Below are 22,760 nucleotides of genomic sequence, written 5' to 3' on the forward strand. Positions count from 1 at the left end.
GCCTATGGGTTATCTACTTTTAAAATATATATAGGTTGTGTATAGGGTTGCCACCTCGGCCATGTTTTCCTGGACACCTATGAGTTACACATGCTGCAGGCTGTGCAGAGAGGAACATGCATTTTCTTTCTGGGTAGCACTATTCATGTTCCTTCCTGCACACCCTGCAGCATGCGTAACTCATAAGTGTCCAGGAAAACATGGCTGAGGTGGCAACCCTAGTTGTGTATTCACTTTTTGGTTTGGCATAACTGCCAAATTCCTCAATAAGAGTTAACAAAATGCACCATTTTAGAACACGATCTACATAGCTGTAGATACAGATATTATAATTATAAAAAATAATAAAAATCATACATATTTGGCTGATTCCAACGAACACATTTTAAGATTTTTTTTCCTACAATTGTTTAGCAACAGGTTTTGCTTGTCTGTAACTAAATAGCTAATTGAACCTGTTATCCACTGAAAGCTGCATTTTTTATGGTTTTCATAGGTATTAAAAAATAAAAAAAAGTTAAAAATTGCCAGGTCCTTTGGACACATTTTGCTCTGAAGTATCCTTAAAAAGGACAGTAAACACCTTGTAATTACAAGACATTTTTGTTGTGTTATAGAATATCATATCAGCCATCCTTTCTACTGTAGTTGCTTGTCAATAGCCAAACTCCCCCCACCTACATTCACAAACACACACACCAATCCCTTTATCCAAACTGCTTGGGACTGGAAAATGTTTGGATTTCAGAATAGTTTGGATTTTGGAACATTTACATTTGTAAAATGGGACAATTTGGAAAGGGTAATTAATATGCAATTAATCCAATATTTGCATGTCATAATACAGTTTATACATGTAACCTAAAGGTAGTTTTATATAAAAATTTAATTTTAATACTTTCATGGAGAGGAGTGGGACGGGGACCTAACTGCTTTTTCTTCTGGACAAGGTAAGAGCGTTAACACACCACCCACTACAATATGATGAATACACCTAAGATTACACTTGTGTCACAAAACTGTAAAGGTTTAAACTCTCCAACCAAACACTCCATTGCATTGAATTGGTTCAGGAAGCTGCATGGAAATATATTTTTACAGGAAACACACTTTGCAAAAAGCAAAGAAACTATAAACTTTACTGTAAAGACTTCACCTTAAACACCAGGGAAAACAACAGGGTGGGCATACTGATCAACAGAAACACTCCATTTCAGCTAATAGAGCAACATATGGACAGGGAGGGAAAACTTCTATATAAATCGTTCACTCACATTGATGAACATATATGTCCCCAACAAAGGTCAATAGCAATATATATTTATAGCAACCGCTTTAAACAAACTGCTTGAAATACATAAAGGGAGGGTAATATTGGGAGGAGACCTAAACACTACACCCGACCTTGGACTGCTCCTCTGGCCGCAGTTATATCTCAAATAAAAATAGGAACCGCATAATACACAAATAAGAAATATCATCACTAATAGACGTGTGGAGACTACACCACCCGTGCTCCCGTAAATACACTTTCTAATCCAACCCCGGGCACACACTCTCGAATAGATAACTGGCTCCTAGATCACCATAGTATATTGCTAGCAATAGATTCGGACATCCACCCAATTTCTTGGTCGGATCACTCGTCTATAACAGAGCTGTCATAGCCCGCTGTACCACTGTGCCCCTTTACATGGCGCCTAGACGAAACACTACTAAATGATCCCATTATTAAGATACATAGAAAGAAAAATTATTTCGGCTCAACAACACAGATACAAATTACCTAAGTGACTTGCTTATAAAGCAACCCTTAGAGGAGAGCTAATTAAACAGTGAGCAACCCTCAGGAGGAAATATTACTCGGAACACAAAAAACTTCTATCAAACCTTAAAAAAATTTTTTGAACTAGACCACAAATGAAAAACACTCTTAGACATGACCTACTACAACATTTAACCAAAGCTAGGGAAGCAGTTAACCATCTTAGAAAAGCATTCAAAAAAGCACCATACCTTTAAAGGATTTACTTCCCTAACAGCAATAAGGCTGGAGCTTTACTCGCCAGGGCACTTAAAAAAACAAGCATCTCAAAAGCACATTTTTAAAATATAGACAACCCATCTGGGACGACTGTAACCGATCCAAATGAAAATCGCTAATTCCTTTAGAAAACTTTACCACCAACTATATAACCTCCCAACCCCAAATGGATTATCCCATTCAAATAAACTTGACCAACACCTACAAACAGTGGACGCCCCCGTGATACCGCCACAAGAATCAGAATTTCTAGAATCCCCATCACCTTAAAAGAGGTCCTAGATGCAATAGATGCTCTACCGAATAATTAAAGACCTAGCCCAGATGGATTTTTGAATAAATATTACAAACTATACAACTATGACATTCTCTACTCTTTTCACCAAATAGACAACACCGGAAGTTTTCCATCAGAAAGCCTAGAAGCCCATATCTCCATAATACCCACACCAGGCCAACCAACTAATATCCTCGGAAATTATAGACCGATATCCCTCCTAAATACAGACATGAAATTATATGCAAAAATACTAGCAGACCGTATAAGTCGATTATTGCCACATATTAATTCGGACCAGGTAGGCTTCATTCCCAGTAGAGAAGCGAGGGACAACACCATTAGGACATTACAATTGATTGACCATGACAAATTCCACAAAACAGAGGATGGTTGTCTCCGCAGACGCTGAAAAAGCGTTTGATCGCTTGAACTGGCAATTTTTATACGCCACCCAAAAAAAAAACACAACACACAGTATTGGAGAAACTATGCTCCAGAACATCAAAAGTCTATACCAAAACCCACAGCAAAAGTAAAAACTAACGGTCTTCTTTCCAACTCTTTCCCCATCCATAATGGAACACGTTAGGGATACCCCCCTATCCCCATTACTTTTTGTAATTAGCATGGAAATTCTAGCACAAAGAATTAGACAAAACCCATTAATATCAGGTATAAAAGTTGGACCTCACGACTATAAATTATCCATTTATACCGATGACATTCTGCTCATACTATCCAAGCCCATCATCTCCATACCCTCAGTACTGAGAGAATGTAGGGAATTTGGAACATACTCAATTTTTAATCAATAACCAAAAGTCCTAAATATTAAACTTCCCTCCTAAGCATATCTTACATTAATTAGAAAACTACCCCTTTTAAACCTCAAAACAAAGTCCTAAAATATCTGGGAATATATCTATCCCCTAAAACACTTTTAAAATGAATTATACCAAGTTGCTTACAGAACTATAAAAAGAGACCTTCACTCATGGAACGATCATCTCTTGGTGGGGGCGAATCCAATCTATAAAATAGAACGCTCTACCCCGATAATTGTATATCCTCCAAGCCACCCTGATATCACTACCAATTACTTTTCGTAATTCCAATCAGAAGCTTTTTAACTAATTTGTGTGTGGGGGAAAAAAAAAAAAAAAATCAAGGATCATTAAGGGAACAATGTTTTGCTCTCTACAACACAGGGGGCTAGGTCTCCACAATACTGAAACATACTACAGAGCAATCAGTCTACAAGAGTGCTCGATTGGCACTGCAACAACCAAACCCTGGGTCCCTCTAGACTCACATATTGAGATCCCCTTCCCCAGGAGCACTTTACTGGGTTTAAAAATAAAAAACCACAGCCGCCCCCTTGGATAAAATCATATCCCTTGTATCTACAAATATTTACTATGTTGGAATGCCTAATCCACCACTCTCCTAAACTTTCTACTCTAAGATCCCCATTATCACCAGTGTCCCATAACGCAGAACACAAATTACATTAACTAATTGGGAAATGTAGAAAGTGGAAAAAACACTAACCCAGAAATATTTCCCATACCGCTATTCTCACAAACCTGTTATATGTAGATAAAAGAGTAAAATAATAAGAGTGGCGCTTCAACAAGGAAAGTGGAGAGAGCTGGGAACTAAATATAAAGCATAAATAAAATGTATGTTATAAAATAATTTATTAATACAGGATAGGATTTTACTCTTTGTTTAAACTAATTGGGAAATAGGATACACTATACCAATAACCAAGCTAATGTCTAATGGTTAACTTAGAGAGAAGAGAATTGGAGGACACACTAGGAGGAGCCTTCACAAAATGTCTCAAACATTATCATTTACATTAGCTACTGTCCACCTCCCAACACAGATTCCCTCACCAGATCCACAACACCTTTCAAAACAACTATGCTTAGTAGACTCCCCATTGCGACATACACTAGCTTAGGCCAAACATTATAGCAGATGCCTTACATGAACCATACCCCAACTATGTACACCGATAAAGGTCGGGAACTTAATGACACCAACTGGAAACGTATCATGAGAAACACTAAAATATCTTCCCTATCAACTAAATTCTTAGAGACCAATGTTAAAGGGATACTAACCCCACATTTTTTCTTTCATGATTCAGATAGAGCATGCAATTTTAAGCAACTTTCTAATTTACTCCTATTATCAATTTTTCTTTGTTCTCATGTTATCTTGATTTGAAAAAAGCAGTAATAAAAGGTTAGAAGCCGGCCCATTTTTAAGTTCAGCACCTTGGTAGAGCTGCTGATTGGTTTGCTACATTTAGCCACAAATCAGCAAGTTCTACCCATGTGCTGAGCAAAAAATGGTCTGGCTCTAAAGCTTACAGTACTGCTTTTTTAAATCAAGATAGCATGAGAACAAAGAAAAATTGATAATAGGAGTAAATTAGAAAGGTGCTTAAAATCTCATGCTCTATCTGAATCATGAAAGAAAAAAATTGGGTTTAGTATCCCTTTAAGATACTTACCAGGTGGTACCTCACCCCAGTTAGAATTAACCGCATTTTCCCAAACGCCCGCTGGAGGGGAACCACATATGGTGGTCATGCACTAAACTAAAACCTTTCTGGTCCACCACTGAAAAATATATCAGGTCTGTACTAGGACCTGAGTCCACGTACCGCCTTGACCCTCCAACAGCACTCCTAAATTTACTACCCAAATGCCCATGCAAACTCCGCTTACGCTTAAGCCAATTTGCAATGAACTTCTGTAGATCCCTTATTGCCACCCTATGGAAATCACAAATTATACCCACTTTTCTCACCTGGAAAGAACACATGGATCATACATTACATTTAGAGGAATATGGTTACTTTCAAAAGGGGCTATTTTGGAAAAAAGATTAAACTTCTTGCGCTATAAAACCAAAAGCAAGGACCAGCACCACAGATGGATACTAGTTCCCTACAAACTAGCAAAAGGAATATTGAAGTGAAAAAACAAGTACTGTGGGCGCCTTAAAGGGCAGGTCAAAAAAATATATGAGTTGATTATGTCCTAATACATATGAAAAAAATCTTTTAACAAATGATAGGTAAATGATCAAGAAAAAAACAACAGCCAATTGAAATGAATGTTAAAATATAATTTAGACTTTACTAAATGTATTAAAAGAGTTGTAAGCGAAATAATTAATACAATGAGATAAATATAAAAAGGCAATACTAAATGTACATAAATAAATGCATAAAAACTTGTTTATATAAAATAAGTGATTCTCTGTAAGTGACCTATGTAGAGAGAAGACCTCTAAAGACACTTCAAAATACTTAGCCTCTGCTGCAGACAGGGTTAAGGAAGCAAAAAAGCAGTACTAATGAGAGAAAACGAATCCTGGTGATTTAAGCAAAATAACAATGAGCTGCAACAATGATGCTCAATTCAATTCCAAAGTTTTAGGATTGGTATAAAACGGCAATCCTGCGCAGGTTATAGCCGTGAAGAAATAGTACCTTAATTTGTTCAGGAGCTCCAAGTGTTTTTGTAATCCAGTGTAGCAGTTATACCGCCAGCATGAAACAGCTCTGGGAACCCTCTGTGTGTGATGGGAAGAAAGCCGCCAAGCTCCTCTCCCCTGCAAACTCTGGAATTCCACCCTCAGCTGTGTGATGTCCGTTTGTTGCTTCAGTGTTTCCTGGAGTACGGTGTCCTTAGTGAGCCACAATAGTGTGAAGAAAGTAGTTCCGGCAACGTTTCAGCTCTTAGCAGAGCCTTTGTCAAGCCTCTCTCATTAGTACTGCTTTTTTGCTTCCTTAACCCTGTCTGCAGCAGAGGCTAAGTATTTTGAAGTGTCTTTAGAGGTCTTCTCTTTACATAGATAGGTCACTTACAGAGAATCACTTATTTTATATAAACAAGTTTTTATGCATTTATTTATGTACATTTAGCATTGCCTTTTTATATTTATCTCTTAATACATTTAGTAAAGTCTAATTAAATTATATTTCAATTGGCTGTTTTTTTCTTGATCATTTACCTATCATTTGTAAAAAAAAAAAAATTAATATGTAATTAGGACATAACCAACTCATATTTTTTGACCTGCCCTTTAAGGCGCCCACAGTACTTGTTTTTTTTACTTTCAAAGGGGCACCTTACCATGACATTAAATTCTATTGGGAATCAAGCATACAACCCCAACAACCAACCTAGTCAGGAACATTTTACTTCCCAATTGAAGGTTCTTGAGTCCCTCTCCTTTCCAGTTTACCTCTCCACCCCTTACCTCTCCCTCCTACTCCCTGACCTTTCTAACCCCTTTCACCACGCATTGCATCTTCTTCGTTCTCCTCCAAATCCACCTCTCTCCTATACCCTTCCTCCTTTGGAAGATGGTGGCAAATGAACTGCCTTTGGAAGAACCACTCTCTGCATACCAACACCTAAGCTTACACAGAACTGACCAGTTTAGTATTAATATTTATTTTTCATTATAGTTTGAACTCTATATTATGTACTTAATGATGACTTGTCAAGACTTGATATTGCATACTGTATGACTACTTCATTATTCTGTAAAAAAAACAAACAAAAAAAAACCTAATTTTTCCTTCAATAAAAGCTTTTTTATTAAAAAAAAAAAAAAAAGTTTAATACATAGAACCATTAAAAGACAAAAAAAAAACAGTACTATTATCAGAAAGGTAATATTTGTGGTTTTAAATAAATAAATACAGATTTTAGAACACAAAAACCAAACCAAAGACACAGGGAGAAACGATTGTGACTTGCAGGCAGTCATTTCTGATAATTGTTTTAAAAATATTAATTAAAATTTTTAAATTTCAGAATAAGTTTAGATTTTGGAATTCTGGATTTGGGGATTTGTATCTGTGTAATTAGATATATCTATTATAGCCAATTAGGCACATATAACACAGAGTTAAGCCTTGAGAATTAGCAGGGAGCTGACTGATTGATCCATTTTCAGAGCTCAATTACATGAAAAGTAGGCAAAATAACGGAAATATATTGCAAAGTTGTTTCATTGCGCAGAACTAAACATATGTAAAAATGTCAAGGTATTTACTGTCCCTCTAAGGGTTTATCATTGGTGTGAGGTTCAGAGCCATGATCACTGTTAAAAGGTGGGAACCAGCTATGAAGAAATGAAATATTCTAATATAAAGAAGGTAGGTTGTAACTAGTTAAAGATAACAAAACCAGGAGTTATGTGAATAGCAGACACCATAGGTTCACATACTTTAAAATATTATAGAGCAGAGAAGACATCAAATTAATAGCCCAGACTCGCCCACCCAAAGACTAGAAACAGAATTTCCTTCTTACCTTGGTCCGGCAGAGTAGAGAGAGGCCTGGCAGCTGATAGAGCAATGCCAATCAAGAAGCCACAAAGGACCAAGGACCTTCCTGACAACATCCCACTTCTGCTAATGCATGTCCCGGATATCCATGCGTCCTCCAGGTCTAGAATGAAAGCGGGTCACCTCTCAGCGCTCCTAAAGAATGAAAATGAATACAAATCAGTTATATCTAGAAACAATATAAATAAATAATAGAGTAGAATACATATCCATCTATCACAAAAGGTGCAGTGCCAAAACCCTTACTCTCAGCTCCAGATGATCAAGACTCCTCATTTGAAAGGGAATTATCTGCTCTTTCAAATGGTAATGGACTTGAAAAGCACCACCAAAAAGCAAAAAATCTGAAATGTCTATAGACCCCTAATTAAGTTTATTGTGTTCTGGAGAAGTCCCATTTAAAAAAAAAAGTACATTTTGTCTGGACAGTTTATAGACCACAAAGACAGATCTGATTAAATTTATATTTTAATCTGAAAAAGATTCACAGTGCTTATAAAAAAACACTAAAAGAAACACATCAAATTAGACGGTATATAAAAAAGGTAAATAAACAAGACGCATACAATTGCAAAAAATTTTTTTAAAAAAATAAATGTAACTATTTAAAATGAAATCTGTGGAGACTACCAATAATCCGATTAGATGGTATAGTCCATGATGTAAAAGTGTAATGAAGTCTGCTTGTGTTACACTTGAGCACTATTTTATAGGGATAATTACATAATAACCAAGTTACACTAACGAGGAATGCTAGCTGGAAGGCAGATACTTGCCCTAGAAAAAACATAATTTATGCTTACCTGATAAATTTATTTCTCTTGTAGTGTGTTCAGTCCACGGGTCATCCATTACTTATGGGATATATTCTCCTTCCCAACAGGAAGTTGCAAGAGGATCACCCAAGCAGAGCTGCTATATAGCTCCTCCCCTCACATGTCATATCCAGTCATTCGACCGAAACAAGACGAGAAAGGAGAAACTATAAGGTGCAGTGGTGACTGGAGTTATAATTTTCAAATTTAGAACCTGCCTTAAAAAAAGACAGGGCGGGCCGTGGACTGAACACACTACAAGAGAAATAAATTTATCAGGTAAGCATAAATTATGTTTTCTCTTGTTAAGTGTGTTCAGTCCACGGGTCATCCATTACTTATGGGATACCAATACCAAAGCTAAGTACACGGATGATGGGAGGGACAAGGCAGGAACATTAAACAGAAGGAACCACTGCCTGTAGAACCTTTCTCCCAAAACCAGCCTCCGAAGAAGCGAAAGTGTCAAATTTGTAAAATTTGGAAAAAGTATGAAGTGAAGACCAAGTTGCAGCCTTGCAAATCTGTTCAACAGAGGCCTCATTCTTAAAGGCCCAGGTGGAAGCCACAGCTCTAGTGGAATGAGCTGTAATTCTTTCAGGAGGCTGCTGTCCAGCAGTCTCATAGGCTAAACGTATTATGCTACGAAGCCAAAAAGAGAGAGAGGTAGCCGAAGCCTTTTGACCTCTCCTCTGTCCAGAGTAAACGACAAACAGAGAAGAAGTTTGTCTAAAATCTTTAGTTGCCTGTAAGTAGAACTTCAGGGCACGGACCACGTCTAGATTATGCAAAAGACGTTCCTTCTTTGAAGAAGGATTAGGACATAATGATGGAACAACAATCTCTTGATTGATATTCCTGTTAGAAACAACCTTAGGTAAAAACCCAGGTTTAGTACGCAGAACTACCTTATCTGAATGAAAGATCAGATAAGGAGAATCACAATGTAAGGCAGATAACTCAGATACTCTTCGAGTCGAGGAAATAGCCATCAAAAACAAAACTTTCCAAGATAAAAGCTTAATATCAATGGAATGAAGGGGTTCAAACGGAACACCCTGAAGAACTTTAAGAACCAAGTTTAAGCTCCACGGAGGAGCAACAGCTTTAAATACAGGCTTAATTCTAGCCAAAGCCTGACAAAAGGCCTGGACGTCTGGATGCTCCGCCAGACGTTTGTGTAAAAGAATAGACAGAGCTGAAATCTGTCCCTTTAGCGAAATAGCGGATAAAACCTTTTCTAAACCCTCTTGTAGAAAAGCTAATATCCTAGGAATCCTAACCTTACTCCATGAGTAACTCTTGGATTCGCACCAATATAAATATTTACGCCATATCTTATGGTAAATTTTTCTTGTCACAGGTTTCCGAGCCTGTATTAATGTATCAATAACCGAATCCGAAAACCCACGCTTTGATAGAATCAAGCGTTCAATTTCCAGGCAGTCAGCCGCAGAGAAATTAGGTTTGGATGGTTGAAAGGACCCTGAATTAGAAGGTCCTGCCTCAGAGGAAGAGACCATGGTGGACAGGACGACATGTCCACTAGGTCTGCATACCAGGTCCTGCGTGGCCACGCAGGCGCTATCAGAATTACCGATGCCCTCTCCTGTTTGTTCCTGGCAATCATCCGAGGTAGCAACGGAAACGGTGGAAACACATAAGCTATGTTGAAAACCCAAGGGGCTGCTAATACATCTACCAGCACCGCTCCCGGGTCCCTGGACCTGGATCCGTAACAAGGAAGCTTCGCGTTCTGGCAAGATGCCATGAGATCCAGATCCGGTTTGCCCCAACGACGAATCAGTTGAGCAAATACCTCCGGGTGAAGTTCCCACTCTCCCGGATGAAAAGTCTGGCGACTTAGAAAATCCGCCTCCCAGTTCTCTACGCCTGGGATGTGAATCGCTGACAGGTGGCAAGAGTGAGACTCTGCCCAGCGAATTATCTTCGAGACTTCCAACATCGCTAGGGAACTCCTGGTTCCCCCTTGATGATTGATGTAAGCCACAGTCGTGATATTGTCCGACTGAAATCTGATGAACCTCAGCTTTGCTAACTGAGGCCAAGCCAGAAGAGCATTGAATATTGCTCTTAATTCTAGAATGTTTATTGGGAGGAGTTTCTCCTCCTGGGTCCACGATCCCTGAGCCTTCAGGGAATTCCAGACTGCTCCCCAGCCTAGAAGGCTGGCATCCGTTGTTACAATCATCCAATCTGGCCTGCGAAAGGTCATTTCTTTGGACAGATGAACCGGTGACAACCACCAGAGAAGCGAATCTCTGGTCTCCTGGTCCAGATTTAGCAAAGGGGACAGATCTGAGTAATCCCCGTTCCATTGACTGAGCATGCATAGTTGCAGCGGTCTGAGATGCAGGCGCGCAAATGGCACTATGTCCATTGCCGCTACCATTAAGCCGATTACCTCCATGCACTGAGCTACCGATGGGCTTGGAATGGAATGAAGGACACGGCAAGAATTGAGAATCTTTGATAACCTGGACTCCGTCAGGTAAATCTTCATCTCTACAGAATCTATAAGAGTCCCTAGAAAAGGAACCCGTGTGAGTGGTAACAGAGAACTCTTTTCCACATTCACTTTCCACCCATGCGACCTCAGAAATGCTAGAACTATCTCTGTATGAGACTTTGCATTCTGAAAACTTGACGCTTGTATCAGAATGTCGTCTAGGTACGGAGCCACCGCTATGCCTCGAGGTCTTAGTACCGCCAGAAGTGAGCCCAGAACCTTCGTAAAAATTCTCGGGCCGTGGCTAACCCAAAGGGAAGAGCCACAAACTGGTAATGCCTTTCTAGAAAGGCAAACCTCAGGTACCGATAATGATCTTTGTGAATCGGTATATGAAGGTAAGCATCCTTTAAGTCCACCGTGGTCATATATTGACCCTCTTGGATCATGGGTAGGATGGTTCAAATGGTTTCCATCTTGAACGATGGTACCCTTAGGAATTTGTTTAAGATCTTTAAGTCCAAGATTGGTCTGAAGGTTCCCTCTTTTTTGGGAACCACAAATAGATTTGAGTAAAATCCTTGTCCCTGTTCCGATCGCGGAACTGAGTGGATCACCCCCATGATTAAGAGGTCTTGTACACATTGTAGAAATGCCTCTCTCTTTACTAGGTTTGTCGATAACCTCGAAAGATGGAACCTCCCTTGTGGAGGAGAGGATTTGAAATCCAGAAGGTATCCCTGAGATATAATCTTTAACGTCCAGGGATCCAGCACATCTCTTGCCCAAGCCTAGGCAAAGAGAGAAAGTCTGCCCCCCACTAAATCCGTCTCTGGATAGGGGGCCCTGACTTCATGCTGTCTTAGGGGCGGAAGTAGGCTTTCTGGCCTGCTTGCCCTTGTTCCATGACTGGTTGCCTTTCCAACCTTTTCTGTAACGAGCAGTAGTTCCTTCCTGTTTTGGAGCGGAGGAAGTCGATGCTGCTCCTGCCTTGAAGTTACGAAAGGCACGAAAATTAGACTGTTTGGCCTTTGGTTTGGCCCTGTCCTGAGGAAGGGCGTGGCCCTTACCTCCCGTAATGTCAGCAATAATTTCCTTCAAGGCGGGCCCGAATAAGGTCTGCCCTTTGAAAGGAATGTTAAGTAGTTTAGACTTGGAAGTTACATCCGCTGACCAGGATTTAAGCCAGAGCGCTCTGCGCGCCTGTATGGCGAATCCGGAATTTTTAGCCGTAAGTTTGGTTAGATGTACTACGGCATCTGAAACAAACGCATTAGCTTGCTTAAGGGTTCTAACTTTGCTCAAGGCCTCATCCAACGGCTCTGTGCGAATCGCCTCTTCCAGAGACTCAAACCAGAATGCCGCTGCAGCCGTGACAGGCGCAATGCATGCAAGAGGCTGCAATATAAAACCCTGTTGAACAAACATTTTCTTAAGATAACCCTCTAATTTTTTTATCCATTGGATCTGAGAAAGCACAGCTATCCTCCACCGGGTTAGTGGTACGCTTGGCTAACGTAGAAACTGCTCCCTCCACCTTAGGGACCGTCTGCCATAAGTCTCGTGTGGTGGCGTCTATAGGGAACATTTTTCTAAATATCGGGGGAGGGGAAAAAGGCACACCGGGTCTATCCCACTCCTTACTTATAATTTCTGTAAGTCTTTTTGGTATAGGAAAAATGTCAGTACACACCGGTACCGCATAGTATCTATCCAACCTACACAATTTCTCTGGAATTGCCACCGTGTCGCAATCATTCAGAGCCGCTAATACCTCCCCTAGTAACACACGGAGGTTCTCAAGCTTAAATTTAAAATTTGAAATTTCTGAATCCGGTCTCCCCGAATCAGAACCGTCACCGACAGAATGAAGCTCACCGTCCTCATGTTCTGCAAGTTGTGACGCAGTATCAGACATGGCTCTCGTGTCATCAGCGCGCTCTGTCCTTAACCCAGAGCTATCGCGTTTGTCCCTTAATTCGGGCATATTATATAATACTTCTTTCATAACATTAGCCATATCATGTAAAGTGATTTGTAAGGGCCTAGATGTACTAGGTGTCTCAATCCTACGCATCTCCCGAGCAGGAGACGCAGGTACTGACACGTGAGGAGAGTTAGGCGGCATAACTTCCCCCTCGTTGTCTGGTGATAGCTTCTTTATCGGTACAGATTGACTTTTATTCAAAGCAATATCAATACAATTGGTACACATCGTTCTATTGGGCTCCACATTGGCTTTTGAATATGATGAACAAAGTTTCCTCTGAATCAGATATGTTTAAAACAGACTTAGCAATGAAACTAACAAGCTTGGAAATCACTTTCAATAAGTTTTACAAGCAATATAAAAAACGCTGCAGCGCTTCAAAAATACAGATATAATTAAACAATTCTTAACAAGAAGTGTACTATTAGCAGAGGATTGCACCCATTAGCAAAAGGATGATTAACCCCTCGATACCCAAAACGGAAAAAACAGATATCAATTAAGATTTAACGCTTTTAATCACAATCAGCACACTGTCACAGATCTGCTGTGACTGATTACCTCCCTCACAAATGAAATTTGCAGACCTCTGAGCTCTCTAGAGACGTCCTGGATCAAGGAGGAAGAAGCAGAAAGACTGTGCAATAATTTTAACTGCGCAACAAGGCGCTAAAACAAGGGCCCTCCCACTCCAAACACAACAGTGGGAGCCCTGATATAACGGTTTCCATGCAGAAAAATATGTTAGCCATGTGGAAAAAATCATACCCAAAGCGATTTATCACCAAAGTACCTCACAAAAAAACGAATAACATGCCAGTAAACGTTTTATTAAAAAACAACATTTTTCAATGTCATGCAAAGCTATCACTAAGCCTGCTACCAGTCGCTACCACTGCAGAGAAGGCTTAAGTATTATTTCAGTGTTAACAGTATTTTCTCAGTCAAATTCTAGTCCCTAGAATATAACTCGACTGCGCATACATTTATCAGCCTGATACCAGTTGCTACTACTGCATTTAAGCCTGTACTTACATCATACGGTAACAGCAGTATTTTCTTAGTCAATTCCATTCCCAGAAAAAAAAGTACCGCACATACCTCATTTGCGGAGGACCCCGCATGCTATTCCCAGTCTGAAGTTACCCCACTCCTCAGAATGTCGAGAACAGCCAGTGGATCTTAGTTACGCCTGCTAAGATCATAGATAAAAACGCAGGCAGTTTCTTCTTCCAAATACTGCCTGAGATAGAAAAACAGCACACTCCGGTGCCATTTAAAATAACAAACTTTTGATTGAAGAATAGATAAGTAAAAACTCCAGCTCCTCTCGCGACCTCCTTCTTTGTTGAGGGTTGCAAGAGAATGATTGGATATGACATGTGAGGGGAGGAGCTATATAGCAGCTCTGCTTGGGTGATCCTCTTGCAACTTCCTGTTGGGAAGGAGAATATATCCCATAAGTAATGGATGACCCGTGGACTGAACACACTTAACAAGAGAAATAGGCTAACCCACATGAGCCATTCCGTGTACCACTGCATGCAAAATTATGGAATATAGTATTTCATGACTTACTGGAAACACAAAACAGCAAACATCCCACACCCCAGTTTAAGTGGCTGGCATTTCCCAGGTAATCTCTTGGCATGTATCATTTACCCAGGCTTGTTTGGGCTTATTGGATCCCTGCTTTTGCCAGCACCTAAAATATGTCTACATGGATACTGAAGATGTTTTTGGAGAAGAGTTATGGTCATAAATCATGTAGTGATTGTTCAGAGGCTGGAGTCTCTCCTCACACCTCAAGTCTCTCCCATGCTGAGATCTATGCATTAGAAAGTTTGGAAGAATATCTCGTGGAGACGCAGAGATCAAAGTATCCAATTTAATTAGTGATATCACAGCCGTTTTTAAAATTAAAACAATTTTGTTAACTCTGTAGCCCAAGTTTTCTGCATTAAACCCTTAGAAGCTAAGAAACAAAATAGAAAAAAAAAAACATGCCTTTGCATGACAAAGAGCAAGAAGAAAGCTCTTACCCAACCACTAAACAATTAGATTAAGTATTACAATTAGCAGCTCAGGAGGGGGGGTTGCTTGCTAAAGGCTTATAAGGAGATCTAGATAGTAAGAAACAGACTAAAAGAGCTAACTGCATTCCTGCACCTCAGCTCTGCTAATTCATCTCTTTTTATTTTCCATGGCTGGCTGCACACTTAGGGCTAGATTTATTAAGCCCCTACGGCAGCAAGTTCTCTCAAGAACTTGCTCGCTGGGATTTATCAAGCAGCGGTCACCAGACCGCTGATTCCCTAACATCTACGCCACCTCTATTGTGGTGAAATTCAATCTCCTCGGTCGAGTCCGACCGAGGAGATTGACAGCTCCTGCCTGCGCGTGATTGGCTGTGCGCGGGCAGGATTGCACGCGAGCGCAAAATTGCGCTTGTGTGCAATGTTAATTACCTGCGGGTAATTTCGCCCCGCCATAGGCGAGCTGAGCTGTACAGGGGCGCGTATATGCGCCCCTGTACGCCTCAGCGTTGATAAATCTAGCCCTTACAGTTGATATAAAAAGTCTACACACCCCTGTTAAAATGTCAGGTTTCTGAGATGTAAAAAAATATGAGACAAAGATTAAATCATTTCAGCACTTTAATGTGGCCTATAAACTGTACAACTCAATTGAAAAACAAACTGAAATCTTTTAGGTAAAGGGAAATAAAAAAATAAAATATGGTTGCATAAGTGTGAACACCCTTTTATAACTGGGGATGTAGCCGTGTTCAGAATTAAGCAATCACATTCAAAATCATGTTAAATAGGGTCAGTACACACCTGTCATCATTTAAAGTGCCTCTTATTAACCCCAAATAAAGTTCAGCTGTTCTAGTAGGTCTTTCCTGACATTTTGTTAGTCGCATCCTACAGCAAAAGCCATGGTCCGGTTGTCTGAGCTATGGGGTAGAGTGGCAAGACGGAAGCCTTTTCTTACAAAAAAAAAAAAAAAACAAGCCCGGCTAAATTTTGCAAAAACACATCTGAAGCTTCCCAAAAGCATGTGAGAAAAGGTGTTCTGGTCTGATGAAACCAAAGTTGAACTTTTTGGCCATAATTCCAAAAGATATGTTTGGCGCAAAAACATCACTGCATATCACCAAAAGAACACTATACCCACATTGAAGCATGGTGGTGGCAGCATCATGCTTTGGGGCTGTTTTTCTTCAGCTGGAACTGGGGCCTTCAAGGTCAAGGTAGAGGGAATAATGAACAGTTCCAAATACCAGACAATATTGGCACAAAACCTTCAGGTTTTTGCTAGAAAGCTGAACATGAAGAGGAACTTCATCTTTCAGCATGACAACGACCCAAAGCATACATCCAAATCAACAAAGGAATGGCTTCACCAGAAGAAGATTAAAGTTTTGGAATGGCCCAGCCAGAGCCCAGACCTGAATCCAATTCAAAATCTGTGGGGTGATCTGAAGAGGGCTGTGCACAGGAGATGCCCTTGCATTCTGACAGATTTAGAGTGTTTTTGCAAAGAATAGTGGGCAAATCTTGCCAAGTCAAGATGTGCCATGCTGAAAAACTCATACCCAAAAAGACTGAGTGCTGTAATAAAATCAAAAGGTGCTTCAATAAAGTATTAGTTTAAGGGTGTTCACACTTATGCAACCATATTATTTTAGCTTTTTAATTTAATTTCCCTTTACCTAATATATTTCAGTTTGTTTTTCAATTGAGTTGTGTAGTTTATAGGTCACATTAAAAGGTGGAAAAAGTTCTGAAATGATTTATCTTTGTCTCATTTTTTACATCACAGAAACCTGACATTTTAACAGGGTGTGTAGACTTTTTATATCCACTGTACCTCTGTGATCATTTCTCTCTCAGCCATTGCTGGAGAACAGCACAACATTGTGCATAGCCCCTGTGCTACCGGCAGCTCCATAGCCTTCTCTTTGTGCCCCATTAACCAGGCAGTATCTCCCCGCTAAGGATTTTGTTAAACAATTCTTATTTCAAATTTATAATGCTTAAAAAAAAAAAACAACAACTCAAAATTAAACTTTCATTATTCAGATAGAGCATGTCATTTTAACCAACGTTCCAATTAACTTCCATTAACAAAATGTGCACAGTCTTTATATTTACACTTTTTGAGTCACCAGCTCCTACTGTGCAAGAATAAACCAAATATATGCATATGCATTTGTGATTGGCTGATGGCTGTCACATGACTTAGAGGCTACATTTTGTTGAACCAAAAATGTGCCATCTCCTAAGCTTACATTACTGATTTTCAAATAAAGATACCAAGAGAATGAAGAAAAAATTGATAGGAGTAAATTAGAAAGTTGCTTAAAATTGCATGTTCTATCTGAATCCTGAAAAAAGAATTTGGTTTCATATGCCTTTAACAACTATTTAAAGTTTTATTTAACTAAAACAATATCAGTTTCATCTATATTTTTACTGCTCCCTCCTCACACTTAGTTTATTTTTAAGATTTATTACACTCTAAACAATCTTCTATTCATTGAATGCCTTGAAAGTTAGCTCTTAAAAGCTAAGGTTTTGATTCTGTGTACATTGATTTGCAGCAAAACAATGGGATTAAGGTCTTTTGTGTCTCTCCCTCTCACCACTTGATCTGAATTTCAAATAAGTAGATTTTTTTTTTCTGACAAATCCCCCACCCCCCCCCCCTCATTTTCTGGCCGTCTATCATCTGACAGTAGAAGATGGTGCCTCAAACAGCGTGTATATAAAAAAAAAAAAGTGCAAAATTTGATAAAGGAAGTAAATTGGAAAAACTATTAAAACTGCATTTTCTCAGTGATTTGCAACCTTTTTTTTTTTTGCCATAGCACACTTTTTTACATTAAAAAAATCCTGTGGCACACCACCATCCCAACATTTTACAAAATCACACATTGTAGCCTAATACAGGGGGTATGTATGTGTATATATACACACACACACATATATATAAAAAAATAGAGGAAGATTGCACTGACAACATAACACAATGCCCTGGGTACAGCAAAACACCAAATAAACATAAGAAAAAGCGCACTCCAAGGGATCCTTATTTATAATATGTTACTTACCCCAGCACCCTTTTAAATACAACACACCACCGCAGTGAAACTGGCCGGGCATCCACGCTATGCGATGTTTCATTGTTTGATATTTCTATGCCCAATTTAAATGTCTTTATGTATGGTGTTTCACAGGGTTCACTCAATTATTTATCATCTTGGCTGACCGGACTCACGTTGCCCGGGATGACAACGTCACCTGTTGGGGGCAGAGCTACCCGGGAGAGCGTGGATGCCCGGCCAGTTTCACTGCGGTGGTGTGTTGTATTTAAAAGGGTGCTGGGGTAAGTAACACGTTATACTTTTTTGGTCTGAGGACGGACGTTATTCTTCCGAAAACGTTCACAATTAAAAAGTGACTGAAATAAGGATCCCTTGGAGTGCGCTTTTTCTTATGTTTACACATATACATACATACACACACACACACATATACACACACCGTACTGTGCTGTCATGCCATGCCTCCTACAAACTATACGTGACATATTGACATTCTTTTACAAACAATCATAATGATTGTCAATGTCATGGTTGTAAATGATGCCTGATTAGCCTGTCACATACCTCCCAATATTTCAAAATTTGAAAGAGGGACAACACTGTTGTCAGTCTGCCGCGGCACACCTGAGGATCTCTCATGGCACACTGGTTGAAAAACACTGCTCTATCTGAATCAAGAAAGTTTAAAATGTTGACTTAAAGGGACATTGTACACTAAATTTTTCTTTGCATAAATGTTTTGTAATCATCCATTTATAAAGCTCATCTTGGAGGGGGGTTGTAAAAATGTATAGTTTTGCTCATTTTTAAATAACATTGTGCTGATTTTCAGACTCCTAACTAAACCCCAAATTTTTAGATGTATACTGATGTATAGAGACTTCAGATTGCTTATTTTTGTATAATGGGTATTTTTATCTGCAGGGGAAGGTTTGCTCTCAGCGCCCCTTTCAGTGGGTGTCCCTACCTAACCTCATCAACAGTGCTAAATTAAGAGTTTTTAGGTACGTTTTTTTTTAAAGGTTTTATACCAGTATCTGTGCAAATTATTCTTTATAGTAGTGATTACTACATGCAGTTAAATTCAAATTGGTGTATAATGTCCTTTTAACTGTATAGACGGCATGGAGTTGTATGCCAGGGAGCCCGATTCGGTAGTGACCAGGTCCTCTTTCAAACTTTCTCCCATGCTCACTAACCTAAACCGTGTGCCTCTTAGCAAATAGTTCTTCATTCTGCTTCACACCTTTGCACAGCCCAAATCATTTGCCTGATCTATTAGAGCTTCTTCAGTCTTCCCTGGGTTATCACAGATTCTGACAGGTAAGTGATTTTTCCCTGACAAAATCCACCATAGGTTCCAAGTCCCTTGAGGCTCCACCATTACTAAGAACGGTCAATTATTTCTACTTATCAATCAGAACCAGCAAATCATCTTAATTTTAAAGGCACAGTAAAACAAAATATACATACACACGTACTTACATACATATACATACACATGTAATATACACTACTATAAAGAAGAGTATGCACAGATAAGGATCTAATAATCCAGTATAAAATCTTTTAAAAACTTAGAGGCTCCCAGTTTAGCACTGTTGAAAAGGTTAATCTGGGACTCCCAGTAAAAGGGGCTGAAAGGTAAAAAGGAGCAGATATTTCCCCCTTTCCCTGCTTATGAAAAACAGAATTTATGTTTACCTGATAAATTACTTTCTCCAACGGTGTGTCCGGTCCACGGCGTCATCCTTACTTGTGGGATATTCTCTTCCCCAACAGGAAATGGCAAAGAGCCCAGCAAAGCTGGTCACATGATCCCTCCTAGGCTCCGCCTTCCCCAGTCATTCGACCGACGTAAAGGAGGAATATTTGCATAGGAGAAACCATATGATACCGTGGTGACTGTAGTTAAAGAAAATAAATTATCAGACCTGATTAAAAAAACCAGGGCGGGCCGTGGACCGGACACACCGTTGGAGAAAGTAATTTATCAGGTAAACATAAATTCTGTTTTCTCCAACATAGGTGTGTCCGGTCCACGGCGTCATCCTTACTTGTGGGAACCAATACCAAAGCTTTAGGACACGGATGAAGGGAGGGAGCAAATCAGGTCACCTAAATGGAAGGCACCACGGCTTGCAAAACCTTTCTCCCAAAAATAGCCTCAGAAGAAGCAAAAGTATCAAACTTGTAAAATTTAGTAAAAGTGTGCAGTGAAGACCAAGTCGCTGCCTTACATATCTGATCAACAGAAGCCTCGTTCTTGAAGGCCCATGTGGAAGCCACAGCCCTAGTGGAATGAGCTGTGATTCTTTCAGGAGGCTGCCGTCCGGCAGTCTCATAAGCCAATCTGATGATGCTTTTAATCCAAAAAGAGAGAGAGGTAGAAGTTGCTTTTTGACCTCTCCTTTTACCAGAATAAACAACAAACAAGGAAGATGTTTGTCTAAAATCCTTTGTAGCATCTAGATAGAATTTTAGAGCACGAACAACATCCAAATTGTGCAACAAACGTTCCTTCTTTGAAACTGGATTCGGACACAAAGAAGGCACGACTATCTCCTGGTTAATGTTTTTGTTAGTAACAACTTTCGGAAGAAAACCAGGTTTAGTACGTAAAACCACCTTATCTGCATGGAACACCAGATAAGGAGGAGAACACTGCAGAGCAGATAATTCTGAAACTCTTCTAGCAGAAGAAATTGCAACCAAAAACAAAACTTTCCAGGATAATAACTTAATATCAACGGAATGTAAGGGTTCAAACGGAACCCCCTGAAGAACTGAAAGAACTAAATTGAGACTCCAAGGAGGAGTCAAGGGTTTGTAAACAGGCTTGATTCTAACCAGAGCCTGAACAAAGGCTTGAACATCTGGCACAGCTGCCAGCTTTTTGTGAAGTAACACAGACAAGGCAGAAATCTGTCCCTTCAAGGAACTTGCAGATAATCCTTTCTCCAAACCTTCTTGAAGAAAGGATAGAATCTTAGGAATTTTTACCTTGTCCCAAGGGAATCCTTTAGATTCACACCAACAGATATATTTTTTCCATATTTTGTGGTAAATTTTTCTAGTTACAGGCTTTCTGGCCTGAACAAGAGTATCAATGACAGAATCTGAGAACCCTCGCTTTGATAAGATCAAGCGTTCAATCTCCAAGCAGTCAGTTGGAGTGAGACCGGATTCGGATGTTCGAACGGACCTTGAACAAGAAGGTCTCGTCTCAAAGGTAGCTTCCATGGTGGAGCCGATGACATATTCACCAGGTCTGCATACCAAGTCCTGCGTGGCCACGCAGGAGCTATCAAGATCACCGATGCTCTCTCCTGATTGATCCTGGCTACCAGCCTGGGGATGAGAGGAAACGGCGGGAATACATAAGCTAGTTTGAAGGTCCAAGGTGCTACTAGTGCATCTACTAGAGTCGCCTTGGGATCCCTGGATCTGGACCCGTAGCAAGGAACCTTGAAGTTCTGACGAGAGGCCATCAGATCCATGTCTGGAATGCCCCACAATTGAGTAATTTGGGCAAAGATTTCCGGATGGAGTTCCCACTCCCCCGGATGAAATGTCTGACGACTCAGAAAATCCGCTTCCCAATTCTCCACTCCTGGGATGTGGATTGCAGACAAGTGGCAGGAGTGAGTCTCCGCCCATTGAATGATTTTGGTCACTTCTTCCATCGCCAGGGAACTCCTTGTTCCCCCCTGATGGTTGATGTACGCAACAGTCGTCATGTTGTCTGATTGAAACCGTATGAACTTGGCCTTTGCTAGCTGAGGCCAAGCCTTGAGAGCATTGAGTATCGCTCTCAGTTCCAGAATATTTATCGGTAGAAGAGATTCTACCCGAGACCAAAGACCCTGAGCTTTCAGGGGTCCCCAGACCACGCCCCAGCCCACCAGACTGGCGTCGGTCGTGACAATGACCCACTCTGGTCTGCGGAAGCTCATCCCCTGTGACAGGTTGTCCAGGGACAGCCACCAACGGAGTGAATCTCTGGTCCTCTGATTTACTTGTATCGTCGGAGACAAGTCTGTATAGTCCCCATTCAACTGACTGAGCATGCACAGTTGTAATGGTCTTAGATGAATGCGCGCAAAAGGAACTATGTCCATTGCCGCTACCATCAAACCTATTACTTCCATGCACTGCGCTATGGAAGGAAGAGGAACAGAATGAAGTATTTGACAAGAGTTTAGAAGTTTTGTTTTTCTGGCCTCTGTCAGAAAAATCCTCATTTCTAAGGAGTCTATTATTGTTCCCAAGAAGGGAACCCTTGTTGACGGAGATAGAGAACTCTTTTCTACGTTCACTTTCCATCCGTGAGATCTGAGAAAGGCCAGGACAATGTCCGTGTGAGCCTTTGCTTGAGGAAGGGACGACGCTTGAATCAGAATGTCGTCCAAGTAAGGTACTACTGCAATGCCCCTTGGTCTTAGCACCGCTAGAAGGGACCCTAGTACCTTTGTGAAAATCCTTGGAGCAGTGGCTAATCCGAACGGAAGTGCCACAAACTGGAATGCTTGTCCAGGAATGCGAACCTTAGGAACCGATGATGTTCCTTGTGGATAGGAATATGTAGATACGCATCCTTTAAATCCACCGTGGTCATGAATTGACCTTCCTGGATGGAAGAATTGTTCGAATGGTTTCCAT

At 40.3% G+C, this 22,760-nt stretch overlaps 1 protein-coding gene across 1 annotated transcript in view; it reads right to left on the reverse strand.

The window, feature by feature from the left end:
* Positions 1 to 22,760, reverse strand: part of FGFR1 (fibroblast growth factor receptor 1) — a gene marked incomplete in the record, with an annotated part of 409,849 nt that overhangs the window by 367,124 nt on the left and 19,965 nt on the right. Inside the window, 1 exon segment of the mRNA XM_053718078.1 lies at positions 7,676 to 7,845. Within this exon segment, the coding sequence (XP_053574053.1) occupies positions 7,676 to 7,766 (91 nt within the window).

The sequence above is a fragment of the Bombina bombina genome, chromosome 6 (assembly GCF_027579735.1).
Source record: "Bombina bombina isolate aBomBom1 chromosome 6, aBomBom1.pri, whole genome shotgun sequence".
NCBI lineage: Eukaryota > Metazoa > Chordata > Amphibia > Anura > Bombinatoridae > Bombina > Bombina bombina.